General features: G+C 40.0%; 1 protein-coding gene across 3 annotated transcripts in view; it reads right to left on the minus strand.

Moving 5' to 3' along the window:
• PDE7B (phosphodiesterase 7B) overlaps window positions 1-15,005 on the minus strand; it is a 346,524-nt gene that overhangs the window by 27,374 nt on the left and 304,145 nt on the right. For all 3 annotated transcript variants that reach the window (XM_070461610.1, XM_070461611.1, XM_020881080.2), the window contains 2 exons: window positions 13,537-13,637; window positions 11,748-11,879 (listed from right to left, as the gene is read on the minus strand). In XM_070461610.1, coding sequence (XP_070317711.1) covers window positions 11,748-11,879; window positions 13,537-13,637 — 233 coding nt within the window. The remainder of the gene's footprint in view (window positions 1-11,747; window positions 11,880-13,536; window positions 13,638-15,005) is intronic.

A 15,005-nucleotide genomic window follows, 5' to 3' on the forward strand; every position in this document is an offset into this window, starting at 1 on the left:
AAATACTGTGTGGGATATTCAAGAAAGTTGTTTTAAAGGGAACAGCTTCCACTGGGAGAAGCTTCTTTTGCTTTATCCCTTTCTTTTTTCTCACTGTTTGGAATGTGGCAGGAATGGCTAGAGCTCAGCAGCTATCTTGGGCAATGAGGACAAATGTCACACCCTAGTGATAGAAGACCGAAGACTAAAAGGATGTTGGGTCCCTCATTCTTAATTTTGTGATGCCACCATGACTGCCCTGGACGGTCAACCTCCAAGCCTCTTTTATGAAGGATAGAAATAAACATCTACCCTTGTTTAAGAAGTCACTAACATACCTCGTTATTTAAAATTACTTTATTATCACCCACATCATCTCCAAAGAGTTGATAAAAAGGTTTTCTCAATATCTTAATCTAGAATAATGCTGGATATTTGCATAAGACTCTTAATAAAGGATTTTATAATTCTAAAAAAGAGTGAGCAAAATGACCTTAGTAAAGTCAGAAATGAATGTGTGTATGCATATGCCCACATACACAGACACACACCAAAACACACACACACACACACACACACACACACACACACACAGACTTATTTCTGAGATCAATTGCTGCCATCTGCTAGGAAAGACTTCCCTGGTTCTCCAAACAGAACCGACAGGTCCCTCTTCTAGCTCCTCATTCCCAACCCAAGCTTCTATTGGAATATCCAAAACACCTTATAACAACTTTGTTCATGGACATTGCTCCTGTGTGTGGATGTGCTAAGTTGCTTTATCATGCCCAAGTCTTTGCAACTCTATGGACTGTAGCACGCAAGGCTACTCTGTCCATGGGATTTCCCAGGCAAGAATACTGGAGTGGGTTGCTATTTCCTTCTCTAGGGGATCTTCCTGACCCAGGGATCAAACCCGGGTCTCCCGCATTGCAGGCATATTCTTTACCATCTGAGCCACCAGGGAAGTCCCAAATGTATGCAAGGGAATCTAAATACCAATGGCATTTAGTGCCCATTTATCACCTATTTAAGAAAACACATGGACAATTTATTATTTAAGTCAAAAATAAGAAATTAATTCTTTTCCCTCTAGAACTTATTATCCTATTTCCCCATAGAATTTTATTTTAATGCAATATATTTTCATGTGTGAAATTCTTTGATCACCCTATCATATCTCTCTGCAACAAAAATAAGTTTATAAACTGAAGTTTTAATTGAACACATTTTCTTAACATCAGGCTCTAAGTAGTAAATGTTTTTCCAGCTGGAGTTTACAATGCGATTATTATTAGTAGCTAACTGATCAAAATACATATATTTCAAATGTGGAAAAATTATGCTTGAGAATAAAAATTTTTGACAATGCCTCCATTCATGAGACAGCTGGGAACATTATAGTCCCTCAGTTATGGGAGATTTCCTTTAATATTTTTGGTTGTTTCTTTGGTATTTTTTTCACACAAGGGCAATATACAATATCAGCACAACTGGAGCAAGATGCAATATGCAGAATGGATAAAAGAAATGCCTTTGTTTTGAACAGTGGAAACAGGGTAATCATGAAAGAGGAGTGGAAAGCAGAACTGGCTGGACTGTCCTGTGAGCATATTCCAGGCAGCCCAGTTTAAGGAGCTGAAAATGAGTTCTGTGAGCACTATTCATGCCTGGGCGCCGTTTGGAAAGTCTTCGTGTATCCCCAGGGGCACACAAGCCTGGTTTGAAGCTGTTGCCATACATGATTGCCATTGAGAATGAGGAGCGTATGTTATTCATCTTTGTGCCCCAGCATGTGGCACAGTGCCATTTAAATAAGTAAATATTTGTTGAATGGATACGGAGTAATTAACTTCCAAAACCCCAAAGTTCCCTAGCTGCAAAAGTTTAAGTAACTGTAAAAGTGACAGAGTCCTGTTAATTTTTTGGTCTGATAAAAGCCAGACTTGGAATTTTCTGTTGTGAAATCCTTAGACTTAGGTAAAAGCCAAAGAGATTTAAAGTTACTATAGCAATGGTTCTCCCACTGTTTACTCACAGATGACCAGGATCCGGTAAATGACTCCAGGAAGGACACAGAGTAGGTGAGTGCATGCTCAGTTGCTTTAGTTGTGTTTGATTCTGTGTGACCCTATGGATTGCAGCCTGCCAGGCTCCTCTGTCCATGGGAATCCTCCAGGCAAGGATGCTGGAATTGCCATGCCCTCCTCCAGGAGATCTTCCTAACCCAGGGATCAAACCTGCCTTTACCTGCACTGGCAGGCAGGTTCTTTACCACTCGCACCACCTAGGAACCATCTATAAGAGGGAGCATCTGTCAATTGCAAGATAAACAAATATGAATATATCATCATAAAGAATTTTTCATAATGCTTCTCTGTCTTCATGGTACACTCGATGTGGGGAAGTAAGAATGCAGTGGGTAATCCCACAGTAGGTAATCCTGAAGTAGGTAATCCCGCAGTAGGTAATCCCACAGTAGTAATCAGCACAAGCGACTACTGAGTGGACAGTGTGGGTAGATGCCTTCTGGTCTGTGTGCTGCTGACTCTGTCAGATTTTCACTCTTGGTCCCTGTGTGTACTCACTACTGTCTGTATTCCTGATTTCTCAAGGCTACTCAGGTTCTGCCTTTCTTACTGCATGGGTCCAGTCTGTGTATCCAACCACTTACTCTTTCAGCAAACCTCCCACCACCCAACAAATATGCATGGAGCATGAGGACTGTGCCAAGCGCTGAGCATACAGCAGTGGAAAAGGTAGGTGCCTAGAAACTTTCAGACTGGGGGGGGGGGTGGGATATGGACGTCGAATCAGGAAATGGCTGTTTCCAGAGATAAACATCATAACAGAGGAAGTGAGACAGGACTGTGAAATCATATAGGAGGGACCTGAAAGATGGATGTTTAAAGAAAGAGAAGGCTTTCAGGAGGAAGATACGTCCAAGTTGAGATAAAAAAGGTGAGCGAGTTAGAGAGGAGTCAGGAAATGCAGGCAATACGGAGGGAGTGCATTTCATTAAAACAGCCAGGAGAAGCATGTCTGTGAAGACCTGGAGTAAGGGGGACACTTTAGATCTTCCTTCCCTGTTTTATTTATCTATTTATTTTTTCCTGTTTTATTTTTTTTATTAAAAAATTTTTCTTTGGACCATGCAGCATGTGAACTGAACCCAACTAGGGGCTGAATCCACTCCCGCTGCATTGGGAGCCTGGAGTCTCCCAGGGAAGTCCTTCTATTTTTTAATCATTAGAAATGATCACATTCTAACATACCATGTATTTTACTTATTTTTCTGATTCCCCTAGTAGAAAGCAGACATGTTTATTTGTCTTGTTCATCTTCTGTATTGCCATTGCCTGGCACACATGTTGGCCCTGGGATTCTGAGAGTAGTTCAGACTGGATGATGCGTAGAGCCTAGGAGAGGCATGGTGGGAAGTGGAGCTAGGAAGTGTGGTGAGGCTCAGATTATAATGAGGCTTGTGAACTGGGTTAAGATGTTTGGACTTAATCCTGAGGGCAGTGGGATTTTAAGCAGGCATCTAAGTGTCACAGTTGAATTTCAGGAACTCATTCTGACCGTACAGTGGAGGAAGGGTTGGAGCCAGGCAAGGCTGAGTGTAGATGAGAGGATGAAAGATTTTGGTGCTTTGCACTTGGGGAGGATTGGGGGTGAGCAGGCTGAGAGGTACTGGTGTTTTATAGGGAGGTATCTTTGTCTTAACAAACGGTTGGTGGTTCTGCTCTTTTGGTTCACCGACTTTCACAGCAGCTCAAAGACCAGTATCAGCAAAAGATGGATTGAAAAAAGAAGAAAGTCATTAGAAATGCTCATGGAGACCTGAACGTAGGATGAGATGATACCACTTTAATAGCCACTGAAATCCCAGCTCCGTTTTGGGATCCCACAGTAGGTACATCATCTGTCTACCTCCAGAAGCATCAGTTCAACAATTTCACATCATCCCAACGACAATGTGTTCTGGTATCACAAACTCTTCATACTTGTAGTCTTAAGAGTAATCTTCATTGTAAAGTTGAAAGAGTAAACATCCACCTTTGTGGCAACAAAACCTATCAGAATTTATTTTGAACAAAATAAAACCCTTCAAACACCAACTACAAAACCGTTATTTCCCCCTTTTATCTGAATAATCAAGTATTATCCACCCTAAGAACAACACAATCCCTTTGTTCCGGAATAACAACACATCTGGCATTTAATAAACCACCAACACAGGTTTTCAAATTAAATCAAGAGTCTATTTGTCAAAGAGAATCTGGCAGAGCAGATTTGCTATCATACAAAGCAGCTTTAAACTGCTGTTGTTTTTTCCTCCTATTTACTGGACACTTTCTTTGATTAAAATACTTAGACTGATGTTGATAAACTGAGTCTGGTGTACAACAAGACTCAGACTTAATTATACCTTTTCAACCAGTGGAGGCAGGAAGAAAAACAACAGGAACATAGTCTGTGTTTTCATTTTTAATTGCTCACAAAACCGGGAAGCAAGACTCCAGAAGATAATGAAGTCACCGAGTTCCTCCCTAACAAGCCCAGTGGTCTCCTTGGTGACGCTGCCAGAGCCCCAGCTCAGGAGGTCTCAGGGGAACAGAAACTCCTTGAATCTTGAACAAGACCTTGGCCCTTGAAGAAGCCACAGCACTGCCATGTTTACTGCCTGCTGGAAGAGGTCTTTCTCTTGTTTGATCTGCATCTGTCAAAGATACTGCTCTAAGGGCAGGGAGCCTGGATGGACATCAAACTGCTGTCCATGGGGCAGGTCTGGGTTCATTCGGATCAGGGCCGTGGAGGTGTCACACAACAGCTGCCTCATGATGAACAGCAGACAGTTTAGGAAACAGAAAATCAAATTTGAACCTCCTTTTTACAGTTTTCACTCTACTTGCCCCAAACACTTTTCATGCTGCAAAAATCATGGGGTTACATATAATCCTTGCAGTTGCTTGTTAGAGTAGTGGTCATAGGACCGTGTCAGAGGAACATGTCTCCTGGCTCTGCCAACTTCATATTTACAGTTCAGAGTCGTTAAGAATAAAAAGTGGTTCAAAATGCTGGCCTCTTCTAAGTGCTTATGATAAATGACTAAGAAAAATGACTATAAACCTCTGCAAGACAAGTAAGGAATGCAGTAAATACAATGCTTCATGGAACAATTATTTTATTCATTGGGTTGCTCTGTCAATAGTTAATATGAAGTTGGACTCTATCAAAAGCAATTAAAATTTTTATATGTTTTATTACAAGATACTGAATATAGTTCCCTGTGCTATACAATACATCCTCACTGCTTATCTATTTTATACATAGTGGTTTGTATCAGAAGACCCCAAATTCCTAATTTATCCTCGCCTTCCCCTTTGGTAACCATAAGCTTGTTTTCTATGTCTGTGAGTCTGTTTCTGCTTTGTAAATAAGTTCATTGGTATCATATTCTAGATTTTGAATTGAACTGAAAGCAATCCCTTTTATAATTGTAATAGGCAATATCATATCTGATTTAATGTTTATTTTGAAAAACTGCTGAGCCCACATTTTGGAAGATCGGCAGGTGGAGGGACAGAGAAAATAATTCTCAACTGTATCTCTCACATGCTCTTAGGCACCCTCTGAGTTCACCACAGACACCTGGACTGCTTCCAGTCTGATGAGAGAGGTGCCAGGTGGAAACGCCTTTATGATCTTCATGTTGAACTTGGGTTGGCAGTTCAGCCAGTGAGTCTGACCCAGACAGAGGACAATGGGAGAGAGTCCCCTGACCTGGCCTTCACTCCAGCTGCCCTGACTCTCTTTATCTCAGGGCAGAAGCACAGGCTGGGCCTTATGCAATGATCTTCTTATTCATTAGAACTAAAAGAGCACAGCCAACAAAAGGAGGGAGAGGAAGCCCTCTTCCATTTTATCTCATTTGTAGTAATTCTGGATTGTACACAGTCACGCACAGGGCGTTCTCAAAGCCACATAGTTCCTGGCATAGCTTCTTGGTTATATTTGTTGAGTAAATGTGTCTGCATGTACAGTTTTTGTTTATTTATATATATATATATATATATATATATATACTGGGCTTCCCAGGTGGCGCTAGTGGTAAAGAACCTGCCTGCCAGTGCAGGAGATGTAAGAGACTGGGGTTTGATCCCTGGGTTGGGAAGATGCCCTGGAGGAGGGCATGGCAACCCACTCCAGTATTCTTGCCTAGAGAATCCCATGGACAAAGGAGCCTGGCAGGCTACAGTCTGTTGGGTCTCAAAGAGTCAGACACTCGCACATGATATTATTGCAAGCATGCACCCATTATGTAATATATATGTGTATATGTGTGTATATATATATAGTGTGTGTATGTGTGTATATATATATTTTTTCCACTCATTATCACAGTTCCTAATACTTTCTGAATCTATAACTCATTTTAAAACATGAATATAAGTTATGGATCCCCTCCCTAGAAAAATGTATATAGGTACATCACCTGAAAATCTGCGTATAGTTTCCTGAAATCTCATTTATGTCTCAACCAACAGGCCATGGTAGACTAAAAGGCTATATTTCCAAAGATTTTTAAATATCATGTGTTTTTAATGGTCTTGTTGAGTTGATATTTTACATAACATGATTTTTTTTTCCTTAAAATTGAAAACTGAAAGAGTTATGCCAGTTCCTCATTGACAACTTAATGCAGAGGGAAGACTTTCTGACCCAGGTCATGTTCCATACAACTAATCTACAGGGTCTAACAAGGAGAGAATATACATTTCATCATGATATGGCCAAGTCATTGAGCCGAGGGTAAGGGCCATTCATGCCAGGACTATGCTCAGCTCAAGGCCATGGAGACAGTCCATTTGCAGTTCCTCTGGATCGCGGGTTGACATCCCCAAAGTACACCGGTTTGTGCTGCCTTTGGTGCTACACTCTCTGCCCTGCTGCTCAAAATGTTACTCACACACCAAGATCACATTTATATCACTCTTTTGCCTTGAAGGGTTTTTTTTTTTTAAATTTTTTATTTCCAGAAACCATCTGCAGAGTCAGTTTGTCTTTTGCCTCTATCTTCCCATCACGTTTGGTTTGTAGTCAGCTACTACAGAGTACTTAGCAAAGGCTCTCCCACTTTAAGCTACTTGTCTCCTGGTGGAGGCCCTGCAGGAGAGTTCTTAGCTTCCTGAGTATTGTTGGTGATTAACATGAATTTTAGAGGTGGTATGTACAGGACTTAGGCACTTTGGCTCTGGAGATAGAAGTCTTGAGTTTAATTCCAGCTCTGCCATTAATCAGCTGTTTATTATAAGGAACTGTTACTCAGTCGTGTCCGACTCTTTGCAACCCTATGAACTGTAGCCTGCCAGGTTCCTCTGTCCATGGGATTCTCCAGCAAGAATACTGGAGTGGGTAGCCATTCCCTTCACCAGGGGATCTTCCCTACCCATGGATCGAACCCTGGTCTCCTGTTTTGCAGGCAAATTCTTTACCATCTGAGCCACCAGGGAAGCTCACTTAAATTTAATAGCAATTTTCTTTTTTCTGGAAAATAGGTATGATGATAGTACCCACCTAACTGGGCTACTGTGAAGATTAAGTAATATAATAGATAAAGTCATTGGGCCAGTGTTTGAACCATAGTCTGACTCTTGCAGGGCTTCCCTGGTGGCTCAAAGGGTAAGCGTCTGCCTGCAATGCTAGAGAACGGGGTTTGATCCCTGGGTGGGGAAGATCCGCTGCAGAAGGAAATGGCAACCCATTCCAGTATTCTTGCCTGAAGAATCCCATGGACAGAGGAGCCTGGTAGTACAGTCCAGTGGGTCAGAAAGAGTCAGACACGACTGAGGGACTTCACTTTCTGAATCATAGTAAGTGTTGAATAAAGATTCAAGATACAGCAAGATCCAATTCATTGAACTGAATTAAAAAATTTTTTTTTGGCTGTGCCGCACTGCATGTGGGATCTTAGTTCCCTGAACAGGGGTTGTACCTACACTCCCTGCATTGACAGGATGGGGTCTTAACCACTGTAGCACCAAGGAAGTCCCAGACCTGAATCTTAAAAGGAACTTTCTTTCTCTTTTAGGAGTTTCTTCATATAGTCAATAAGAAATGGTATTTGATAAGCAATGGTAAATAGCCAAATGTAAAAGCCATCATATTTTTTGGACAAAATTAAGATCTCATATTATTCTCAGGTCCTCTTAATAACTTTTACTTTTAATATGTAAAGTCCCAATTTGGCTGATAAAAGTTTTATACTTTTATACTAGACAGCTCTAGGATATTAGAAGTATCTTTATGACATTAAGTGATACTGTTTTGTTTTCAACACTGTTCCTAAATTAAAGACATGGATCTCTGGCCTTCAAGAGAGTCCAAGACTGTTTGAGCAGGGGGACTGATGAAGTTAATATCTTGAATGTGGTTTTTAGTCTTCTATGCCAATTTCTATCTAGTCATTAGCTCAAAGATGTTTCTCTTTCCTATTGAGGATCAGGCCAGACAGTTGAGATGCATAAATTCACTGCTAGAAAAAAAAAAAAGCTCTTTTTATTGTTGGAACATCTTTGTATACAAAGAACAGCATGGGTATTTATTCTTCAGAGGCTTTAAAGAAGGTTGTTTCTATGTAAGTATACAGAGGTATATATGTATATCTTTGGCTAACTCTTCTAATGTTTTTCAAACTGGGATTAAGTTTTCTTGGATGTTGCACATTTTGAGCATCTGAGTTTGCACCAATGTCCAAGGTCAGGGATTATATTTTATTTATTTTTCTACTCCTAGATACTAATATATCATCTGATGCATGTAATAAATAGTTGCTAGCTCAAAATATACATGTATGCTCTGCTGAAAGGCTGCAGAATTTGGTTATATTGGAATGCTTATATTTAACAAAGAGATGAAATATTATTAAAAATAACACTTTAAAAGTTTGAGTAAGGAATCCATTTTTTGAGACCATTTTTAGTATCTGAATAAGATAGGTTGCAATATCTTTCTTTTGAGAATTGATTTTTGTTCATTAGCAGTGAGTAGTTAATTGATGAAATTCTACTTTAACTTCCCTATTTTTTTGCATGTTTAACATCTGGCATATTTCTTTCTGACTTTCTGTCTAAACATTCATTCACTACATGTTTTATATATACTATTATACATGTCAAAGCACGGTTTTATGACCCTCCTTTTTATGTACAAATCAGGCAGTAGAGTAGATACTCTCTTAACACCATTGATGTGATTTATTTGATGTTGAGAAATTAACATTAGGGAGGCATTTACATTATATGGAATCTGCCTGCAATGCAGAAGACCTGGGTTTCATCCCTAGGCTGGGAAGATCCCATGGAGAAGGGACGGGCTACCCATTCCAGTATTCTGGCCTGGAGAATTCCATGGACTACAGTCCATGGGGTTGCAAAGAGTTGGACATGACTGAGCGACTTTCACTTTACATTATATGGAAGTAGTTCAAGCAGTCAGTTCTGTTACTTTATATTCTTTAAAGACATTTGAAAAATCAGATTTAAAACATGACAAGAAGAGAAAATCTATTTGGGAGCTTTCATTTCAGTCATTCATTTTTTCCCCTCGTCATATTTTTATGCTTTTCCCAAGCAATAGATGTGGCTTCTGAGATAGTTTAGTAAGTTTAGTTCTAATTTTTATTTTCTTTGTTTAGTTTTTAGAACTGGACATGGAACAACAGACTGGTTTCAAATAGGAAAAGGAGTACATCAAGGCTGTATATTGTCACCCTGCTTATTTAACTTATGTGCAGAGTACATCATGAGAAACGTTGGGCTGGAGGAAGCACAAGCTGGAATCAAGATTACCGGGAGAAATATCAATAACCTCAGATATGCAGATGAAACCACCCTTATGGCAGAAAGTGAAGAAGAACTAAAGAGCCTCTTAATGAAAGTGAAAGAGGAGAGTGAAAAAGTTGGCTTCAAGCTCAACATTCAGAAAACTAAGATCATGGCATCCAGTCCCATCACTTCATGGCAAATAGATGGGGAAACAGTGGAAACAGTGGCTGACTTTATTTTTGGGGGCTTCAAAATCACTGCTGATGGTGATTGCAGCCATGAAATTAAAAGACACTTACTCCTTGGAAGGAAAGTTATGACCAACCTAGATAACATATTAAAAAGCAGAGACATTACTTTGCCAACAAAGGTCCGTCTAGTTAAGGCTATGGTTTTTCCAGTGGTCATGTATGGATGTGAGAGTTGGACTATAAAGAAAGCTGAGCGCCAAAGAACTGATGCTTTTGAACTATGATGTTGGAGAAGACTCTTGAGAGTGCCTTGGATTGCAAGGAGATCCAACCAGTCCATCCTAAAGAAAATCAGTCCTGAATATTCACTGGAAAGACTGATGATGAAGCTGAAACTCCAATACTTTGGCCACCTGATGTGAAGAACTGACTCATTGGAAAAGACCCTGATGCTGGGAAAGATTGAGGGCAGGAGGAGAAGGGGACGACAGAAGATGAGATGGTTGGATGGCATCATCGACTCAATCGACATGGGTTTGGATAGACTCTGGCAGTTGTTGATGGACAGGGAGGCCTGGTGTGCTGTGGTTCATGGAGACACAAAGAGTCGGACACGACTGAGCAACTGAACTGAACATCATGAAAAGTTTTTCTAAATTCTGTCATCCTGTCCTCTCTTTATGGTCATTATTACCCTAGCTTCAGGTACTGGCTGACAGCCCAAGAGAGCCCAGTGCTGAAGTATGTACCAGGGGGATTATAAACCTTGGTATGCCACTTCCTATATGGACCAAAAGCTAATCAGATGAATGGGAAAAGGCTTTGTTTCATGTTCCAGCTGTGCTTTATTGGAAATTAATGCATCCTCAATCTCTACCATTTTATATAACGCATCTGTGTTCTGGGAATCCTTCAGAAGTTCTTCCTCTGCTGATTTTTTTTTTTTTTCCCAAAAGATCTACTACATTTGAGATCAATGACACCGTTGTAGGCAATGATTTTGTTAATGACAACCAAAGGTCTTCCAAAAACTGTGTTGAAAATTCTGGGAATGATTCATTTATGATATAGGGTTATAATGTCTGAAGGAATATCAGAGATAAGAGTTCTTCAGGCCAAACTACAAGCATTGCTGAAATATTTTATAGCAACAAAGTATGCCTATTGTCTTTGATAGTATACGTTTGTCTCAGAAGTCAAAAAAGTTCAGAATATAGTTAATATTTTATTATAACTATAAATGAAGTATAGCCTATAAAATTTTTGAATCACTATATTGTATACCTAAAACTAATATAATATTGTAAGTCAACCATACTCCAACAAAAAAAATTAAAATGTGATTAACAAATGGTCCTAGAGATGTAAAATAAATCTGAATAAGAATTGCACCTGGGAAGTATAATTTATAGAAGTTCTACAAGGACTGGCTTCAATTGGCCATTATATATTAGTTGATTCCCATGGAGTCAGATAGTCTCAGACCATGAGAAGGTAGACTCAGGAATCCTGTTTGACCTAGGACAATTTCAAACCTGCTTTGGAGCAAACTGAATTCTTTGAATATCTTTGCAAACTAATTTTATCTTCCCTGGGGGATATGCTGAACCCATTTCAAATCCATGCTGTTTGGCTGTGGTCATCACTAAGGCTGACCTTGAATGAAGGCTATTTCCAAGAGTGAGATTCAGGCTCCAGTACTGGGCCTAAACCAGTTCACCATACTGTATCTTGTTGCCTTTCTTACCTGATACAGGTTGGCGAGGTGGTGGTTTGTTTTGATCAGAAACGGCTGGTTCACCCCTGGGTGGTCAACATCGTGGGCTGCTGCAGCCAGCAGTCCAAGCATGATATCCAGAGGCGTGAGGAAGCTGGCGAGCTGTTAAAAAATGGAGTTGGGAGATTGATTGGTGTGTTTCCCAAAATAGGCTAGCCTTTGTTTTGGCTAAATCACACGGAATGAATCATCATATTAGTATCGTTTGGGCCTGTCATTCAGACCTTAACCTTCTGAAGCTGTCAGTAAGGTAACAGCGCCATGAAATTTCAGGAAAGAAGAAAGAACTGGGAGGAAAATGACTCAGCAGCTCAAACTGTGTAGCTCTTCCAGGTGGCCTCCTCTTCCTGCTGCTGCTCTTGTCGTGTTTTGCTGTTGTGAAAGCTCTGCCTGTTGGCAACACTGCTCTCTATGGTGGGTGGGGACAGGCAGAGCCTACAGTCAGCCTTGCTCCCAGGGAAGCTGTAAGTGAAGGAAAAAGCTGAAGCCAAAGTGATGGGCAAGTTAAAGAAATCGCTTTTGTATTTCATCCCACATATCATTGCCACTTCGTTGAATATGAAATGGACTGAATTGCAAAATTTGCATATTTCTCCAGTGTGTAATAGAGTGAGGCAATGTGTGAGAATCTGTTGTTTTTTCTTTTTTTTCTTTTGGTTAGCTAAGGAAACAAGCAGGAAAATGGGAATCTAGCGCTAACTTTAAATATACAACTGTGACATATTACAATTTTCAAATTACTTAAGGATTAAATAAAAAAACCTTTAAGGTCTTTGGGATATTTTATAAGGATGAGGCATACCCCATTTTGTCTTGGGAATGTCTGTATATTTAGTGGTTGATGTTAGAACTGATTGAACCAAACAGAGTCTTGGACTGAGGTATCATTTTCCAAAAACCCTAACAAAACTCATCCTATATGTTATACAGCTAGGTTTTATATGGCTAAGAAATGTTTAGGTTTTGAGTAACAAGCATTATCATCATGTTTAAAATTTTTGATTAACATATTGCATCTGGGTTTACTTTAAAGATGTCTTTGATCGACACAGGTTCTCTTGGGCTGGAATCAGGATGTCTAGTTGCCTCAGTAGGAAGTGGAACTTGGGTTTTGAGGAGTTTTAATTCTACTTGCTGATCAAAAAACATGAGCTGGGAGACTTTTCCTAGAAAAATTCAGTGCTGGTACTATGTGTGGCATAGTATCAAGGCAAAAGCAGCTAACTTTTGTGATTGTTGAAGATATCTAAGATGCAGATTGTCATAGAGAGGGTTGTTTTTGTCCTAATGCAGCCTTGAAAATATATAAATTATAGAAGGGAACCTCTGAAAATTTACTTTCTTTCATGACTATTATACTTTCTTTCTTACTTACTTTCTTTCATGATTTCAGAGCTGATACTGAAACCTTTTTAAAATTTTTCTTTTAATTTTTTCGATGTCAACCATTTTTTTAAAGTCTTTATTGAATTTATTACAATATTGCTTCTGTTTTATGTTTTGATTTTTTTTTTGGCCTTGAGGCATGTGGAATCTTAGTTCCCCGATCGGGGATCAAACCTAAACTCTCTGCTTTGGAAGGCAAAATCCTAACCACTGGATTGCCAGAGAAGTCCATGAACCCTTCATATAAGCAATTTGTATTCATGCTATAGATGACTCATAACCCAGTTGCTCTGTTCCATCGGGCGATCTGGGGCCCTGCAGGCAGTTTACATGGCGTTTCCAGAAGGCCGGGGGGACAGCGGACTTGCCTTACCCTTGGCTCCTTTAGGTAGCAGTGCATGGCCTGGGTGACATCAGCCGCATGAACAGCATTGTGATACGGGTTTTGGCTGTGGTAATCTTCTTGAACCATGACTAGGAGGTAAACAGATAACTCAGTCAGCTAAAAACAAAACAGGACACATGAGCTCAGACTTATTGAAGGTCTCTTTTGCTTAAAAATAGCGACGACTCCCAAATGCGCAGCACGGGGATGCCTTAGAAATGAACGTGGTGTGCCGGCTTGGCAGTTCTACTGGGCTGTTAGTGGAGAAGAGGGAGAGGGAGGAGGGGAGAAAGGCTAGAAGGATTTGTGAGGCCCTTGGGATTCCTCACCACCTTCATAAATCACCTCCTTTTGGCATTCATGAAGGCTCTCATTCATAGGAAAAATAAATATGTAGGAAAAGGACAACTTTATTTCACATTATAGTTTAATTAAGTTTGCTGCCATTTATGAATAATAGGCCATAAAAGAGGCTTCCTTTTAAAAAGCCCTGCTGTCATCCAAAGATGGCTTTATCACTTAAATAACAAATACAGACCAGAGCAAACCTTGGGATTCTTCAGGTGGAAATTCATTGATCCAGCTGAGGAATCCTTAGATTTATTTCTGTCTTATTCAGATCAAATGATTATCTTTCATGCCCTTCCAATCTAAGGACCAGAGTGCTCTTGATACCAGAGACATAATGCAATTTTGTTTGCAATTTACAGAAACCACTTGCTGCTTCAGCTAATAACCAAGGCAATGCCTAAGATGCAATATATTCTGTGTGTATAGAATGTCCCAATTTCCTAGTGTGGCCATATTCTCTCAGCCCAGCCTATGACTATGGCTCTAGATTCTGGTGTTATTTCTGTCACTGACTCTGGCTTTTTCACACGTACTCTGGTGTGCACACATGCTCACAGTATCTGCATTCTCCCTCTTTAGACAAATTGAAATTATTTGGCTCCATTCATGGAGATTACTTCACTCAATCTCTCTGAACACAATTAGCTTGAGGTTATTTGTGTTTCTGGAATGAGTCTTGCTCTGGCTGCTTTCCAATATTTCTGTTGTGCCACATGTACATTTTACTCAGCAGGTTTATCTTACTATTATATGTAAATCCTGGCTCTGTTACTTAGTATATTGGGAAAGTTACTTAACCAAAATTTCCTTCATTTCCTCCCATTTAAAGTGGGGATAATAATAGCTTTGATCTCAAAGGCATACTGTAAGGATGAAACGGGTTAATATATGCAAGTTCTTAGAAGAGTTCCCAGCATGTGTAAACACCATATAAGCCTGGTGGCTGCTGCTGTTGTTATCACCATCGCCATTATTTTATTCTTGATGTATCAAGTATCAAGTCAGCTTTCAAATTCAGAGCGCTGCCACGTGGCAAGTCAAAGAAGTCAGGAACATGCTCAGAGGCAGAGGACAGTTATTTGGTGATTAAACCTTTGCCAAGGATG

Source organism: Odocoileus virginianus, chromosome 34 (assembly GCF_023699985.2).
Source record: "Odocoileus virginianus isolate 20LAN1187 ecotype Illinois chromosome 34, Ovbor_1.2, whole genome shotgun sequence".
In the NCBI taxonomy this organism is placed as follows: domain Eukaryota; kingdom Metazoa; phylum Chordata; class Mammalia; order Artiodactyla; family Cervidae; genus Odocoileus; species Odocoileus virginianus.